Source organism: Nelumbo nucifera, chromosome 1, assembly GCF_055504915.1.
Source record: "Nelumbo nucifera cultivar China Antique chromosome 1, China Antique-T2T, whole genome shotgun sequence".
Classification (NCBI taxonomy): Eukaryota; Viridiplantae; Streptophyta; class Magnoliopsida; order Proteales; family Nelumbonaceae; genus Nelumbo; species Nelumbo nucifera.
In genome coordinates, this window is record NC_142649.1 from 88,185,855 (window position 1) to 88,203,942 (window position 18,088).

At 39.3% G+C, this 18,088-nt stretch overlaps 1 protein-coding gene across 2 annotated transcripts; it reads right to left on the bottom strand.

The window, feature by feature from the left end:
• Positions 1-10,285: 10,285 nt before the first annotated feature.
• LOC104599638 (uncharacterized) lies at positions 10,286-13,694 on the bottom strand. Of its 2 annotated transcripts, XM_088896477.1 has the most exons (6): positions 13,182-13,694; positions 12,535-13,036; positions 12,236-12,437; positions 11,917-12,120; positions 11,632-11,727; positions 10,286-10,937 (listed from the first exon to the last, which is right to left on the bottom strand). In XM_088896477.1, exons 1-6 carry the CDS (start codon positions 13,558-13,560, stop codon positions 10,890-10,892), a joined length of 1,431 nt encoding a protein of 476 aa, XP_088752603.1. In that variant the 5' UTR covers positions 13,561-13,694; the 3' UTR covers positions 10,286-10,889. The 2 variants fall into 2 exon arrangements, with proteins under 2 accessions (XP_088752603.1, XP_088752602.1); XM_088896476.1 differs by having other exon boundaries at positions 11,632-12,120; positions 13,182-13,693.
• Between the last annotated feature and the right edge of the window lie 4,394 nt (positions 13,695-18,088).

Below are 18,088 nucleotides of genomic sequence, written 5' to 3' on the forward strand. Positions count from 1 at the left end.
AACCGAACCAGTGCACATACCTTTTCTGTCTTTTACGTGTAGTTATCTCTCAGTACATGGTGCCACTGATAAATGTATACAATTAAAAGGTTCACAGATGGATTCTATAAATATAGTTTCTTGGAAAGTGATTCTGATAGAACATAAAAAGTACCAGAGGAAGGAGATGTGAGTTTCTTTACTCTTTCTGAATTTTCTGAATTTTAATTTTCAATTTTCGATTCCAATATAGTGTTCCAATGGACAAAATCCTCTTGAATTGTGGTCCTACCTCGGAAACAACAGATAGTAATGGCCAGAAATGGATTGGCAATGTTGGGTCCAAGTTTACACCTTATATGATCAACACATTAACCTCAACAGCTGCCACTCAAGGCCTTTGACAGTAAGGATATTCCATTCCAAATTTACATACACTTCCCCTGTTGCATTCATCCCCGAGTCCATGTAGTTTATTTTTGTTTCAATTTTCTATAATTTGACATCCTTAATTTTTTTTGTTCCAATTTCATATAACTTTGTGTACTACATATTTTTTCCTTATTATATCTAAAATATCAAAAACTATTTAAAAGTTATATGTATGAGTCAGTTTTATTATATGCACGGTTTTTTTTTTGTTTGATTTAATTTGATTGTAGAAATAATGGTTGCATCATACGAAGTCAGTATTTCCTTAAAGAACTTGTTGAATGAGTTGAGTAACCAATTACGAATTCCACCTCCAAGAATGATTGTCGAGGATGTTGGTAAAGACTGTAGAGCTACAATTATTCTTAGACTTGAAGAAGACAGTTGGAGATTTTATGGAAAATTAACACCCGCCAAGAAGTAATCAAAACAAGATGCTTGCTTTAAAATGGTGAAGAAAATAATTGATTTCTTTAACATTAAAATTTTTTATGTCAACTATGAAAAATTAGAAAGCTACCGTTGGAAGTGTATACAATATCAAAATCATGTTAAAGGACTAAGGGCTGAGATTTCAAAGCTAAGAAGCAGGGTTGCTGAACTTGAAATGAAAGTGATTGATTTGGAAGACAATCTTGAGGAAGAAGAATGTTCAGTTGGTGGCAATTAGACCTAGAATTTTAAGAGTGTTGATACGAGTTATTTTCTTGGTGTCATGGTGTCTTATGGTCTTAGTTTCAGTCTTCGAAGGAGTTGTGTCTTTCTTTGTTTTCAATGGAAGTTGTGTTTCTAAGAGTGGTCTATCTTGTTTTGTAAGTAGTTGTTTTAGTGATTGGTGTGCTAACTTTATTTGTCTTAATGAAAATTTGAAATTTGCAGTGTTCTCATGGGCTAGGTAATTTGTAAGCCTCTATTTTCCTAAATAATCTTTTTTTTTTCCTACAAGAAAAAACCTTCTTGAGATCCTTTTAACATAAGTGTTCTTGGTATCCTAACAAATGGAAATGGGAATTTGAAATGGTAAGACCCCATACAAGCTCATATGTTATAGTCATGGTACTCAATCGATTTTTGTTTTGAAGCATCTCTTAGGACGATAGAAGCTTGAGGCCTTATCTTTGAATTGCCCAACAATACAATAGGTAAAGATTCACCTATTTGAAGTTCTCTAGATAAGCTATTAAAAGAGGCTAAAGTGGACAACCCTTAAAGTGATTGACTGATAGCTGATTTAGACTATAAGTATCTTTTGTTTTCATTTGGATTTCAGCTTCTAGAGTTGTTCTTTACGCATGAGACATTTGTTTAGACTGATAGCTAATTTAGTGCTCCTTGTAACAACTTTATAGACTGGAACTCTTATGACTTCTTTCTCCATGTATAAACATAAATGGCTCTGGAGCATTCTTCATTGATGGGCCTGAAGGAATAGAAAAGACATTTATATCGTGCATTACTTGCAATTATCAGATCAAGAAATTGGATTATTTTAGCTATAACAACTTCAGGAGTCGTAGCAATAGTAATGCTTGGTAGACGTATTGCACATTCTAGAATTAAAATTCCAATTAATGCAAATGAATCAAGCATGTGTAACATATCAAAGCAAAGTACAATAATTAAGTTCTTGCGAAAAACACAATTAATCATATGGGATGAAACATCGAAGACAAAACGAACAACAACTAGAACATTGGATAGAATTCTCAAAGACATCATGAACAACCAATTACTTTTTGGAGGAAGTCATCGTTTTTGGAGGAGACTTTTGATAGGTTCTTCTGGTGGTAAGACAAGCAACTAGAGAATAAACAGTTAATGCAAGCCTATTATAATCTTATCTTTGGCCAAAATTAGAGCGCTTTAACTTGACCATCAATATAAGAGACACCTTTGATCCTTTATTTAGTGTCTTCCTTATGAGAGTTGGAAATCAGTGAAAACGGACTTTTCAAGGAGATATGATAACAATACCAGAAGACATGCTCATCAAATATGAAAATGATGAAAAGTTATAAAACATGCTCATTGATTAAGTATTTGATTCATTGGATAACAATGCAACATTGACAAATTATATCACAAAGTGTGCAATCTTAGCTACAAAAAATGATGTTGTCGACCATGGACATATTACAATTATGATCTTTCCATTGATATTACACATAACTACTATCCAACAAAGTTTTTAAATTCTTTAACACCAAATGGCCTTTCACCACATAAGCTTATTTTGAAAGTAAATTGTCCTATCATCTTACTTCAAAACCTAGATTCACCAAATGTCTTATGCAATTGAACAAGAATGGTTTGCAAGGGTTTGCACAACATCATCCATGTAGAAATAGGACATAATGCTAGAAAGCAAGTACTACTTACAAGAATACCATTATCACTATCAAAATATGAAGGATTTTCATTTCAGTTCAAGCAAAAACAATTCCCTATTCGTATAAGTTTTGCAATGAAAATAAATAAAACCCACGGTCAAACTATTCCATATGTAGGCATATATCTACCTGAACATGCCTTTTCACATGGTCAACTTTATGTGGTTTTATCTAGAGGAATCTCTGCTTCAACAACAAGATTACTCTTTAAATCGGAGCAACCAAATAGAACGAAATGAAATTTTACTAAAAGTATTGTTTATAGGGAAATAATATCATCAAATACCTTGTAACCATTTATGAAATTGTAAGTAACAAAACTTTTTTATACTTTTATGCTTTCTATTATTTTAATATAATTACATTTATGATATATTCTAATTTTTATTGTTATGACCTAACGTTATTATTTGTGTTATTTTTGTTGCTTCTTTTACTCTTTACTACTCTTTTTAGTAATTAAAAAAAATAGTATTGATCATGATCTTTAACAGTTTTTTTTTATTAGTTACGATGGAAGAAGAACTACAATGCATATCAATAAATTCATTGACACCAGAAGAAACAAATTGGACCATTAAAACATTGATCTTACACAAAGGGGCAATAAAGGTTTACACTAATCACAAAGGCAGTGGAAAAATGTTCAAGGTGATATTATTGGACAATGAGGTATGCACCTACAACATCTATTTACTTCAGTTGCATAATTGATTTGACATCAATCATAGAAGCTAGAGGAGTGAACTCTACAAAGATAAATTATATATTTATTCAACTCCATGACATCAAAAAATATACAACTAAGAATTGATTGGTAATTAAAAAGTTCATTACAATGACAAATTTATTATCTATCTTCTAATTTAAAAATAAAAATATATTTAATATAAAATAATTTAATTATTTGTAGATGTAGTTGCAATGGTGACTGAAGTTGGTGGTAAGACACATCAATTCAAGTACAAAGATGGAATCTCAGTGAAACGAGAAATCACTATATCTGATTTTAAGTACTTATGTTAAAATATAAACTATTGATTTCTTTTTATTACTGACACTATATTCATTGCAATTTCTCTAATAATTTATATAGTTCAAAGTCTGTTTTATTGACACTATGGGGACAATATGCAAAAGAAGAAGATGCATTACTATTAGAAACTCTACCACACAAGCCAATAGTTGCATTCACATCTTTAATTGCTACAACATATGGAGGTAATAATCTTTTATATTATAATTTAAGTAAAATAAAACACAAATATATAAACTTAACTCTTTCTTCTATATTACAGGTGGTTCTCTTTCTACAACATCTATGACAACAACGCAAGTTAATCCAAACATTCCTGAAGTAGAAAATATACGAGAACTGTAAGTATATAAGCAAATTTTAGCATACTATTTTATGCAACTCTAAAAAGATAAACATCTTTAAATGCAGGTGGAAAACAATATGTCATCAAAAAAATAATACTTTATTGACTACAAAAAATGTCTTTGCTCAAGCAATCAAAAGTAGTTGAAATAAATGACTTCATAGAACATCAAACATTTCAGGTAACATGATAATTGCAGAAAAGCTTACACATTTATACATTTTATTTAAATAATATACTATTAAATTAAAAATCTACTATTTGTAGGTAAGTTATTGTTCGATCAAGGCAATAATAACTAAAATCCTAAACTCTGATGAACCATGGTACAATGCGTGTGACTATTGCAATAAAAAGATTAAGCAAATAGAAAAAGGAGCATATTGTGACAAATGTAAAGAAAATGATTTCAAGTACTTTGAGAAGTATGTGATAAATTAAAATAAATCATTTAATAATAATATATTAAAAAATTATTATTATTAACCAAATCATATCAACACAGATATATGCTCAAAATCAACACATTAGATGACATTGGGAAGGGTATTGTCACATTATTTGAAGAAACTGCTAAGATAATTGGATGTTCAGTATCAAAATTTGTAAAGCTTCAAAGAGAGGTAGAGATTTTGTTATTAATCAATATTAATACTACAAATTAATTTAATAATAATACAATTCATATCATATTGCAGGGAAAAAGTGACAAGTTTATAGCTTGTCTAAAAGAGCTAAAAGGAAATGTATACTTTTTCATCATACGAGTTGATAAAAAAGGAAACATGGGTCGTAGCTCTAGCAAATTTGTAGCAACTAAATGATCAAAGTAGATATCTCAAGAACAACATGAATAAAAGACATCAACTCATTCAAGGACAAAAAATTGAAAATGATCAAGATTAAAAAAAATAAAGAAGATTGGCAACCTTCAAAAGTCAAGTAGTATTGCAAATAAGTCGAGAAAGATGTTATCGTAGAAGACATTGCAATTATTTTCTTTTTAATTCTATGTAATTCTCACAACAAAATGCATCTATAATTATAACCATTGAAACTTTATTTTTATTCATATTATTACTTTTCTTAATTTTCAAATTTTATTTTAAACATGATATATTGAAAATTTAATAAATTAAGATCGAGAGGATTGAGAGAATTTCCTCACATGCAACACACGCTTCATTACAAGGGAGGACGCCCTACACAAATTTTTCACCAGGGAGAACGGCCCGCGCAATGTGCAGGCCGTGCCGTGCTAGCCCGTGGGCTGTCACGGGCCATGCCGCCCTCCCTGGTGAAAAATTTGGGGGTTGGCTTAGCATAGCCCATAGTCCAGGCCCATGCGGGCCCATGCCGTGCCGCAGGCCGAGCCTTGGGCCAGGTCTGGCCGCGCACTGGGCCAGAGCTATTTATTTAAAAAAATTGACAAAAAACTTAAAATTTTATTTTTATATGAATTTTGTGTATAAAATTGCTTATATATGCAATAATTAAATAAATTAGTATAATAAAATAAAATAAATATTTATTTTATTAATATATTATATATTATATATTATTATATAATTATAATTTGTATAATATTATATAACTATATATAAAATATATATAAATATATAATATATATAATATCATATATAGATAATATATATGGGCCATGCTAGGTCGGGTTGCGGGCTGGGCCATGCTTGCCCTAAAACCCCAGGTCCAACACAGCCCGCATGGTCGTTCCGGGCCTACCATGACCCACGGACCATCATGTCGGGCCAGTCCAAATCCGTGCCGGGCCACAGGCGGCACGACCCGATTTATACCTCTAACTGTTTCCACCTGAGATGTCTTAGATAATGTAAATTTTGTTTCTAGCTACAAACTAAATTTGAAGTTTCAACTATAAATATCATTGGTCAAACGTAAAACATTTCAGGTAGAAAAAAAGAGGGAATAAAAAACAATCTCAGTTATTCGATATAAAATAAGCGTTTGTTAATCAGTCTTTCTCCAACATTTCGCATTTGCTTGGATGCAACTCGGGTGTGCTTTTGTCATAATTTAAATGGGCCTAACCCAAAGTCCGAGCCCAAAGCAATATGAAATAAGCATTAGTTAATCAGTCTTTCTCCACACTTTCACAATGCTAAGGACTCGGGTGCAACTCAAGTGGGCTTGAGTTGGGCTTTTATCAATGTTTAAATGGGGCTAACGCAAAATCCAAGACCGAAGCAATGTAAAGTGTTCATTCAGGTCAACTCGAGTTGCACCCCTACACAGTGCTGAAGGAAAGATGGAAGCCAGATTGGAGTTGGGACTGAACCCCTGCTCAAGTATGTATTCTAACAACTCTGTTATGACTATCATGTAAAGTAAATAGTGATAAAAACCCTAAATTGGCAGCACCAAACCATTAACGAGTAAGGACACACCGCAATGTTTTAGAATTAGGAGTGTTCAGTGAACCGATCGAGAATAGGATCGGAGTTCAACTCTTAGCATGAACAAACCAGTGACAAAGCCTCATAATGCTAAAACAAAAGAAATCAAGAAATAAAATATCAACTGACATCAGAACCATTGTCAGACCAGGCGGTTCACATGATTTTTTTTTTCTTCTTTCCCATCAAACTAATGTGGTTAAATCCTTCTTTCCTGTTATTATTAAACCCCTTTTCCTTCCATGTCCAGAGAATAGAGTAGATTGTTTGTGAAGGCCGGAAAAATAACCCAACTGCCATCAGGCTCATGTTGAGTGTGATTGTCTCTGATTGTAATGGAGATAGGCTTGGCCCACCAGGGATGGGTGGACATGGGCTGCAATAAAGCCCAGAAAGTATTTTGGGGCCAACGTTGCTACATCTCAGTTAATAAAGCTAGCGCCTCAGTTCTAACTCGGTCCATTCCATAAAAGTCGCTCTATATTTGATTAATTGCCCCTTGGGTTTGAGACTTGGGAGTGCTCTAATAGAGCTGATTTATGTTTTGTGATGTAGGCTCCACCCAGACAGCATATAAGCACATATAAGCAATGTTTTGGCTAAAATCCGAAAATAGCTATCTTACAGCCAAAATATCTCTCTCTGGATTAGTAACAGAGGATGCAGGCCTAATGGCACACAACTTAGAGAGCTTGCCTTTCCGTAGTTTGAACTTTGAACCTTTATCTCCTGAATGCCATGAATGCCTTATGATCAACTGGACATTGAGCGGAGTAGCCAAAACATTAAGCTACATTGATTGAGCAGCTTCACATAAGCTACCAAAACTAGCTTCATTGGAAAGCCGATTTCTCTGCTCAACAACAGCGATTTTTGGCTTTTCGGGGATTTAACTAAACACAGCTTCATGGCTTTTCATGTGGACCTTACCTTGCAATGCCGCTGTAAGAAAACCCTCCCAAACAGGCACTCAGTTTAATGAAAGTTTTAGACCATTTGATTGCCCACAGTAGCTCTTTGATAGAAGAAAATACAGAGAGTTTCCATGTTCTCTCATCATCAACATGGACGTGACCCCCGCTGTAGTATTTAAGGTAAATGTGGATGAGGCTTTTTGCTGAATAAAGGAGGCATCGGGATCATCATACAAGATTTCATTGGAGATTTAGTGGATACTGGCGCTACACCAGTTGGGGTTATCTCCGTTGGAGGCAGAGGCATTGGCTTTTCTGAATGGCCTTCAATTGGCTACACAATTCCAGCTTCGAAGAATTATCCTTAAAAGAAATTCGTTACAGATTACATAGTCATTGTCTCAGGTTTCGTCTATGGTTTTTTAAAACCGGACCGGACCGGATGGTCGGACTGGAATTGGGAACTGGTCAGTTTTACCCCAGAACCGTTATTTTGCCAAAAAATGTTGATTTAGTCAGTAAATCGCTGATCCGAATGATCAAACCGTTCGAATCATAAAACCCGTTCAACAGTTTTGACCAATTTTTTAATTTTTTAATTTTTTGTCAGAACGGGCCATTTATTTAGTTTAAACGATTGAACCATTCAAGCCAGAAACCAGACCCTGACCGGTTAATTGTCCGATTTCATTTTTAAAACCTTGGTTTCTTTTACACCTTCTTGGAAAATTAGATCCATAATCACCAACTGCAGGGCTCTCTTCATCACTTCGAAGTACACACCACTCACACCCAAGGATTGGGGAACAAGGCAGCATATTTATTATTTCAAAAAGGGTTTAATTCTCACAAGTCCCTAAACAATGTCTACGCGGGTCCCTCCTCGCATTCGTAATACTTTATTGGATTCTATTATTAGATATTTGATTATTTGCAAGGTGTCAGCCAACTGAATGGTATCTGTCGGTCATTGCAGTGACTTAGATCGAATTCTGCTTGCACCTAGGTTGGGGTGTTATGGGTTAGACAATTCCGTGGTGTAATCCTTCAAAAGAAATCAAAGAAAAAAATAAAATAAAAAGAATCCCACTTGCATTTCGGTTTTGTAAAATGAAAGCAATAAATTGCATTTTACCTTTTGTTTATTATTTTTACAACGTTGAAGTCCTGCACGGGTCGGGCCAATATATATATATATATATAAGGTGTAAGATGCATTTGTGATTGGGAGTGTATAGCCCATGTTATAGGTCATGTTTCTATCAGGTTCAAGCTCTCAAGGCATGCACACATTAAAACCTTGCAGCATAGTCAAAGCCCGCAAATGCACTACGTTGATGAATTAGGGTTAGGGGTGACCTTGCGTTGGTTGTCTTTGGTGACATATAACATATGAGCTTCAATAAACCACCCAAAGAAATGATATTTTCAATAGTGACGGCCCCTAGCTAATTGATAGTCGGTTGTGGCTTTCTCAATATCTATTAATACCTATTCAATAATTGTTTGCTCTACTTGTTTGACGTTACAGAAAATACCACCAAATGTTTCCTTATTCCAAGTTTTGATCTTCTGTTTTAATAATTTAAGCTTAGTGGATAAATTATCAATTCCTAGCTATTAATTTGAATTATATTCTTCATGTGTGTGTTTCTCTCATAAAAAAGCTGGATGAAATGATTCACATTTTGTTGAAAGCTAAATGGCTTTGCACCATCCATAAGATCATCATTAACATTAACAAGAAGAGGGGCGTGATTAAAACATAACTAATTTAAGTGCTCAGCACACATTTCAACAAATTGATCAATCCAATCCTTATTTACCAATATTCTGTCAAGCTTGGCCTACAAAGACCCATTTGACCATGTTCTACAAAATTCATGCGTTGGGAGATTATCGGATCCTAATCTTTCATTCTTGTTGCTTAACAACTGAAACTATTAAAAGGGATCATAAGATTAGAAAATGGTGGAACCACGACAACACATCTTAGTAGGAAGATATGAACTAAAGTTTAGATACGTGGACATGAATTCCTCCTACTAAGTGGCAGGTTAGATGAAAATGAAGTAGTTGGCGTAACTGTTTTATTAATATACTACTTTGTGAAAAACTCCCAGAGAGAGAGATAAATGGACTAAAGTTTTGGGATGGCTATTAGGGGGATTAATCTAAGTCTATATATAAGCCTTGTAGTTCTATTAATCTACAATGCAAAATTTTGAATTGAATACAATTGACCCTCTTAACACTTTCTTTGAAGGAGCTCTTCTACTATCTTATTCTTACCATATCTTTGGTGGATTTCTTAGGGTGGCAAGCTTATCTCTTTTGAGTTTTCTCTTGCATAGCTCTACCCTTAGTCCCACTCTGTGAGATTCTTTTGGCATCCAGTTGATATCAGAGCATTGTGAGATTTTTCCGAATATCACTGAATTTCCCTTTATTTAATGGATTATTTTTTATCCAATAACAATTAAAATGAATGGCAGCAACTGAATCTCTCGATCCATGGTTCAATCAATTCTTAGGGTAAGATGTTTGTACCTACCCACCGCTCTCCATAATGCATGTGATTTTTCCTTTCTATTCCATCCTTTTCTTAATAAATTAATGATTGACCAACTTCAACCACCTTCTTTAAATATTTCAATATCAGCAATTAGTAGGAATTATCTGATCGTAAAGTTGATAAACACATATCATCACAATGACACCTAGTTTTTAATTAATTTAAAACATATATTCCATTTCTTCATATAAAGATGGGTAACTCATAACCATTGGTATCAACTCTATAATCATGTTGTATATTACACATCTTCATCTCTGTGAAAAGCGATTACAAAATGTTATCTTCCTTTCCTACAAAAGTGTATAATTCTTTACTCTCTTATTATTTATTTTACTTCAGTGAAGCTTGGTTCAGCTCCATGAACCCCCACACACCACAAAGGAAAATAAGAAGAAATGAAATAGCTTATATATAAGAAAAGTAAAGAAAATCAGAGAGTAGAGAGTCTAGACCCTGAAGTAAACGAGGCTTAGATCAATGTCTCTAGGCACTTTACGCTGGGGAGGAAACTTTGGCAGGGAATTCGCTACAAGCTTAGCAGTCTCCAAGTATGACTTATACTTCCCTACTACCGAAACAGCCTTCTTATTAGCTAATGACAATTTACAGAAATCAATTTCATGTTCTTCCAAACTTTCGTCATCCATGGTAGCTCGCTTTTTGAAGCTCCACTCGCCAGTTTTCCAATTGAAATGATACAGTGGAAGGAAACGCTGACCACACAACGCAATAAATTCTAATGCAGCTAAGATGAACTCAAACTCTTCCGTGGACATATACTAGGGAAAGCTTACTCTCGTCCAACCAGGTTTGACACCAGCATAACCCTACAAATTAAAACAATGAAAATGAGATAAAGTTAAATCAATTTATGGTGTGGTAGGCCCAATTCAGAATTAAGGGCTTGTCATTTAATTGAAGCTCTACTTGGGTCTTGGAAATTTCCCAATTTGTTGAGTAGAAGTCAAGATTCAACTTTAGGGGGTGTTCTTTTTTTTTGATTTTGAGAGGGAGAATGTTGGTCAATGGTATTTTGGTTCACATTGACTAAGAATCTTATGTTCTTTTTTTCAGATTTATGTGGGATGAAGGAAAATTTATTTTTTTGGGTAAATGATACCCATCTCCTAGGTGGCTAAATAACTTTTCCACCTAGGGGGAAAGTTGTCAATATTTGAATGGGACAAAAAATGTCCTTTTTAATAATAGATTTTTTATTGTTAAAATGGTCATTAATTTATTTACGTAAGAAATAAAAAAACATGGGTAAATGCACTTACTTGGGTTTTTTAAAATAACTTGGGCTTTAGTTTCCCCCACTAAAATCACCATTATAGGCTCAGTTGGTAGGTTCTCTGACTCGTTGGAGTAGAGACCTGGGATCAAATCCCGCTGCCACCAGGGGTTGGGGGTTAAGGGAAAGGGGATGGGCTACCCCCTGTTGTGTAGCCCCATGAAGCTAAAAAAAAATCACCATTATAAGCGATTACAACACACTAACGATAAGGATGAACGATTTACCTTCTGGATGGCAGATCGAAAAGCCAGTGAAAGAGGCTCCTTGACATCAAGCAGAAGGTGACCGTAGGGGCCTTCACAATCGCACCCGCTTCTAGCCTGAATTCCAAATAGATCGTTCAATAGCTTTGTGACGAAGGACCCATGGAGAGGCTTATCTTTCTTGTTCCCTGACTCTCTCCACATGCCAAGTCCTCCATCTCTTACTTTTCTCCCTTCTTCACCCTCCTCTGAGGAAGAATTTGTAGTGGTGAAAATAAGGAAAGAGATTATTGAGAGTTGTCTTACTCTTGTATTTCCCAACACCCATATGTTTGGATTGGGGAGAAGCCTTCTGAGCGCTGCATTTATATAGACATGTTCCTGTTCTTCAATCACTCTGTAACCAATGTAGTCCTTCACCCAAAAAGCTAACGCTGCTCTAATCTTTTGGATAATTGGTGGGGTTCCGGCGTCTTCTCTCTCTTCTATATCTTCATAATACAAAGTTTCCTACAAAACATGATCAAAGAATTCAGATAGTAGTCCACAAGAGGAAAAGAATGAGTTCTAAAGAACAAGTGGAAGCTCTTCATGATCTGCCGTAGAACTGATGTGGGGTGCTTACCCTTTCAGAGAAGCCATTGGCGAAGCTAACAGTTCCTCCTCCACAAGTTGAAGGTGGGGAAAATCTCAACTGATACAGGACCTTGTTCATCAACAGGATGCCAGGGGTTCCAGGCCCACCAAGGAACTTATGTGGACTGAGAAAGAGAGCGTCATAGCCATCTATCTCTCCAGATCGCATGTCGATCTCCACGTAAGGACCGCTGCTCCAATACGAATCAACATTAGTAGTAGATCCACAGTAGAATACATTTGATCTTAGCGATCAGAAGGCAGCTGAGAAAGGAAATTAACAAATACCTCGTAGCGAAGTCAAAGCACACAAAGGCACCGTGTTGATGGAGAAGCCGAGCGATGCCCTGTGTGTCAGAAAACACTCCGGTGACATTGCTACAGGCCGAGAATGAACCCAGCATAGGACGGTTGGAGGATTTATAAGTCTCGAGTTGGAGTTTCAGAGCTGCCATTTCCAGCAAACCATCTTCATTGATACCAATCTCGATCACCTCCGCTAGGCTCTGTCGCCATGACAAGATATTTGAGTGGTGCTCAAATGGCCCAACAAACACTACCCATCTTTCCTCATTCTTCAGCGTCTTCAGCATTCTCTCTCTCAAGATTGATGGAACTGCAATTCCCATCACCTCTTGGAGGCGCTTAATGGCGGCAGTGGTGCCGGAGCCACAGAACACCAGTGCATCGTCAACTCCACCACCTAAGCAACTCTTGATGTTTTCCACCGCCTCATGTACCATCTTGGTCGTTTGGTACCCCACGAAGCTGTCGCTTGTGTGAGTGTTCCCTGGGCACAAGTAAATTTCTATGAATCCCTCCAGTAATGAAAGCCATTTAAGTACAGAGTTATGGAACTGCTGTATTCCATAATCCGAACCTGTTTCTTGTCAAACTAAAAGAAGGAAAACAATGAACTCAGAAACATAATTTACCATAGAAAGGAAGAACACAACTGATGATGTAATCTTCAATGAAACGAAGGCCCCTTCCAGTGGCAGTGTGATCAGCATAGGTGAGGAGGCGTTTCCCATAAGGGGTGTCAAATTCAACATCGGCTCCTACCACCTGTGAGCGCAACCATGCAAATTTGGTCTGAGCAGGAGCGGTTCTATCCACGCCCATCTGAAGCTTCTTAATGGGCTTGGTCTGGCTGCTTAGAGCATCGGCCGAGTCTGATACATGTCTTCGGGTTGATGGAATTATTCTTAAGAGGGCTTGGAACGTTTTCCTAACGTAGTTGTCACCATGGTATCCATCTGGTTTTGAGTCACTGGGGATGTTTTCTACAGAAAGATCCTTTTTAATATCCATGCTTGTGGAAAGGTGGAAAAGAAGATGAGAAAAGCTCTTTACAAGATAATGGAGTTAGAGAAAGGACATGTAACATTGAAATGCAATGGGTGTGGAGACACTGCTTACCGAGTGAAGGCATGTATTATATTGTTTGATATGGAACACAGTTTGGCTAATATTTTGATTTAGGAGTTTAGATCATATTACATATATTTTTTATTAATAATGGGTCAAATCATATACACATCTTTTGAACGTGGCTAGTGGGATCTCTTTTCAGTGGGCCTTCACATCCTTTGTACCCTTAGCACAGAAAATTTTCTGCACCAAATCAATTTGTCAACGTAGACTTTGGGCATTCTATTAGGTATTGGCTTAAGTTTGGTTTGTTAGGACATAAAAGTGTCAATTGATTGAGGTAGTACTTTTTTTACCAGCTTTTATTCTCCAAAGCCCCCCTACTTATGATGCTATCCATAATACATTCCTTCATCTACCACTGTCCAACTGCACAAACAACTATAGTCCATCTAATACAGAAAAAATTAAAACTAGCGGCAGTTTAGAAGGTGATTAAAGGGGAATGGGATCTGTTCCTCACAAATGGGCGCCTCACAGGTACATCCACCGTGAATTGGTAACATATCCCATGAATAATAATTTTTAAATACGGGAAATGTTCCCAATACATGATAAAATATGCGTGTGAGGTCGGTGTGAGGAGCAGATCCGGTCTCGACTAAAGGCCAATTGTCCCAAGAAATAATATTCTCTAATGGCAGTCTTTTAAAACTGCCACTATAAAATACACCGACTATCGCTAAAAGTCATAGTGCAAATTAGGGCTACAGTCTCGGCCTACAGCCTTCGGCTACCATGGTCTCCGGAAGAAATACCTCACCTCGACTTGCAGTCCTCGGCTTCGGCCCACCTCTTCCGAGGCCTCGAAGTCCTCTGCCAACACCCGAAATCTAAAGAGTGAATTTACCTCATTGCCCTCGGCCAATCTGTGCAGCAACAATTGGCACCATCTGTGGGAACGGTTGCTAAGACGACCCCCACTTTAGAAAAAATAATAAAAATATAAATACTCTAAATCCAACCCCCTGTTTAAGCTTGAAAGCCATGGTGAGGAGAACCAGGAACAATCAGAACCTGGTCACCTATGAGCAGTTTCAGGCCGTCCTCAATTGTTTGGACTGCCTCACCCAACGGATGGAAGAAGTTTGCCCCCAAGCAGGAGGTCCCTTTCAAGGCGACTGCCCTGCTGGGGTGTTAGAGGATCAGGGCCGACGCAAGAACGTCGAGCCACCAGCCCTGGGCCATGGTAACCCGCTATCCGAGCCATCAGAATCAGGCAACAACCGCCTCCCGGATTCACCACGAAGGAACACCTGTCCTCCTTTCGGAAGGAAGAGCGTGCCCGCTCAATCTGAAGACAGTCATCAACCTTCGGAGCAACACCACCGCCACCGAAGGGAGGCCCCCCGCGATGATGGCGGGCATCTCAGCCGCCTTGGAGTTCGCTCCCGAGGTGAGAGCCGACACCATGCCACTCCACCTTCTGTCTCAGATCTCAAGGACATTCTGAATGATTGTCACACCCACAGAGGAGCGCGTGATCCTGTCTTGGAGTATTCGGAAGTCCAAACCAACACCCATCGGGTCCGCGAAGACAGAAGCGGGGCCCACGCCCGTGCTGGCCGCATGGATGCATTCACCGTGGAAATCATTTCGGAGCCTCTTTTCCCACACTTCAAGGCTCACACACTAGAAACGTACGACGGGAGCACCAACCCCGATGACCACCTGGAGGGTTTCAGGGTGCTCATGATACTATACGGCTATTCCGACGGCCTGGCGTGTTGGACCATATACTATGTCACCAAGGTCCTGGTGAAAGATGACAGAGTCCAGAGACCTGTATACTATGTCAGCAAGGTCCTCTGTGACGCCGAAACCAGGTACCCCAAAGTGGAAAAGCAGCCTACGCCCTCGTCACCATGGCTAGAAAGCTTAGGTCGTATTTCCAAGCCCATACCATAGTGGTCCTGACGAATCAGCCCCTAGGGCTGTCCTTTCCAAGCCAGAGACTTCGGGACGCCTGATTAAGTGGGCAATCGAACTGTCGGAGTTTGACATCCAATACCAGCCGAGGCCCGTAATCAAAGCACAAGCCTTCGCTGAGTTCGTAGTAGAATGCACCTTTAGTTGGTCCCTCGGCCAGCCTCACGAAGACGAATCACGAGAAGCACTACCGGTCAAGGAGCCCCCCCCCCCCCCCCCAGCGTGGTGACTTTTTGTCGATGGTTCATCCAACATCAAAGGGAGTGGAGCGGGCCTCATTCTCCTCACCCTTGATGGTGTCGTCATAAAGTATGCACTAAGATTCGAGTTCCCTACATCTAACAACGAAGCCGAGTACAAAGCCCTCTCGGCGAGGTTACAGCTCACCAGAGATCTCGACTCTAAGCACATCGAAGTCCTCAACGACTCATAACTGGTGGTGAATCAAGTCAATGGTGAGTACGAGGCAAAAGAACAAAGCATGGCTAAGTTCTTCGCCCAGGTTCAAGAGTTAGCCCGCCACTTCCAACGTTTCTCCATGCAGCAAGTCCCGTGAGCTGAGAACACCCGACCCAATGCCCTCTCCAAATTGGCAAGCACCTCGACCGCACTATGCGTATGGAAAGGTTACCCCAGCCCTCCATAGAGGACACCCAAATCCTCACCGTAGAGGTCGAACTGTCTTGGATGGACCCTATCATCGACTTCCTATTGACGAGGAGGCAACCCGATGACAAGAACGAAGCCCGAAGATTCCGACGTCAGGCACCACACTAAGTCTACTAGAAGGAAAACTGTGCAGGAGGTCCTTCACTTTGCCTTACCTCCGATGCCTCCGTAGGGAGGAGGGCGAGTACGTGCTCCAGGATATTCACGAAGGCATCTGCGGCAACCACCTTGGCAGCCGGACCCTAGCCTAGAAAACATTAAGGCAAGGGTACTTCTAGCCGACACTTCACAAGGACGCGACCGAGCTGGTGCGGAAATACGACCAATGCCAGAGACACGCCAACCTCTGCCATCAACAAGCCACCACTCTCTCAGCCCTCAGTAGCCCCTGGCCCTTTGCCAAGTGGGGGATGGACCTCCTCGGCCCCTTTCCCCAAGCAACGAGAGGCAGGATGCACCTCGTCACCGCTATGGATTACTTCACCAAGTGGGTAGAGGCCGAACCCCTAGTCACTATCACTACGCGAGCAATTCAGAACTTCTTTTGGAAGAACATTATTTGTCGCTTCGGCCTCCCCCACGTGCCAGTTACGAACAACGAAAAATAGTTCGATGACACTAAATTCCGAGAATGGTGCACCTCGGTGGGGTACCCCCAAACGAACGACCTGGTCAAGGTTACGAACAGAACCATCCTGGACTGATTAAAGACCAGGTTGGATAGAACTAAATGCCTATGGGCCGACGAACTGCACAACGTCCTCTGGGCTTACCGAACCACACCTCAAACAGTCACGGGAGAGACCCCTTTCGGCCTAACCTATGGTACAAAAGCAGTGATCCCAACAGAAATCGGCCAACCAACACTTCAGATCGAAGGGTATACTGAGGCCGAGAATGACGAGGCGCTCAGAACGAACTTAGACCTACTGGAAGAAACCCGAGAACAAGCATAAATTAGGATGACTACTATAACTCTAGGGTGAAAAAAAGGCACTATAGAGAGGGAGACCTTGTCCTCAGGAAGGCCATGGTCCCCGAACCTGGAGTGAGAAAGCTGGGCCCCAACTAGGAAGGCCCCTACCGAATTAAGCAAGCTCTCGGCCCTGGCACGTTTCGGCTGGAAAACTTAGATGGAAGACCCCTCCCTCAGACGTGGAACTTGGAGAACCTCCAAATGAACTATAGATGAATGTAATTTTTTGATGAAGTAATGAATGAATGAAGCAAAGTTCCTCTTCACCTTAGATGATAGAATGAATGAATCCTAAGTCCAAAAGGACCCGCAGCCTCGGGACCTACCGATGTGGGAAGCCCTCTCCCGAAGGACAAACCCGCAACACGAGCCATTGCGGAAAACAACACCTCACCCAGGACATACAAGCTAGGGCGAAAGGCTTGTTGCACCTCGTCACCTCGGAGTGTGGTGACTCTCTTGGCTATCCACACTTAGCGCAAAGAAAATAACGAGATAGATCCCTTGGCTTCATCGATTGGACGCCTCGGCCTTCCTCGAGAAAACACTTAGTGAGAACGAGTCAGAGGAACTACACCCCGATGGTGCTGCTCCGTTGTGGCTCTTCATCCACCCAAGTACCTCGACGGTATACCTCGGCCATGGTGCCAGGTCCCTTCGGCCTTGCCTAAGTTAACACGGGATTTAGAAGTCGGGTGAGCCTCACTTCGGACGTGTGACTCTGCCTCACCTCCCAATGTCCTGATAAGTTGAGACAAATGCTCAAATAAACAAATACTATGAGTAACTCGCGTGTGCCTTGTGTATCGTGGTCTTGATTGTTTGGAGGGGCAA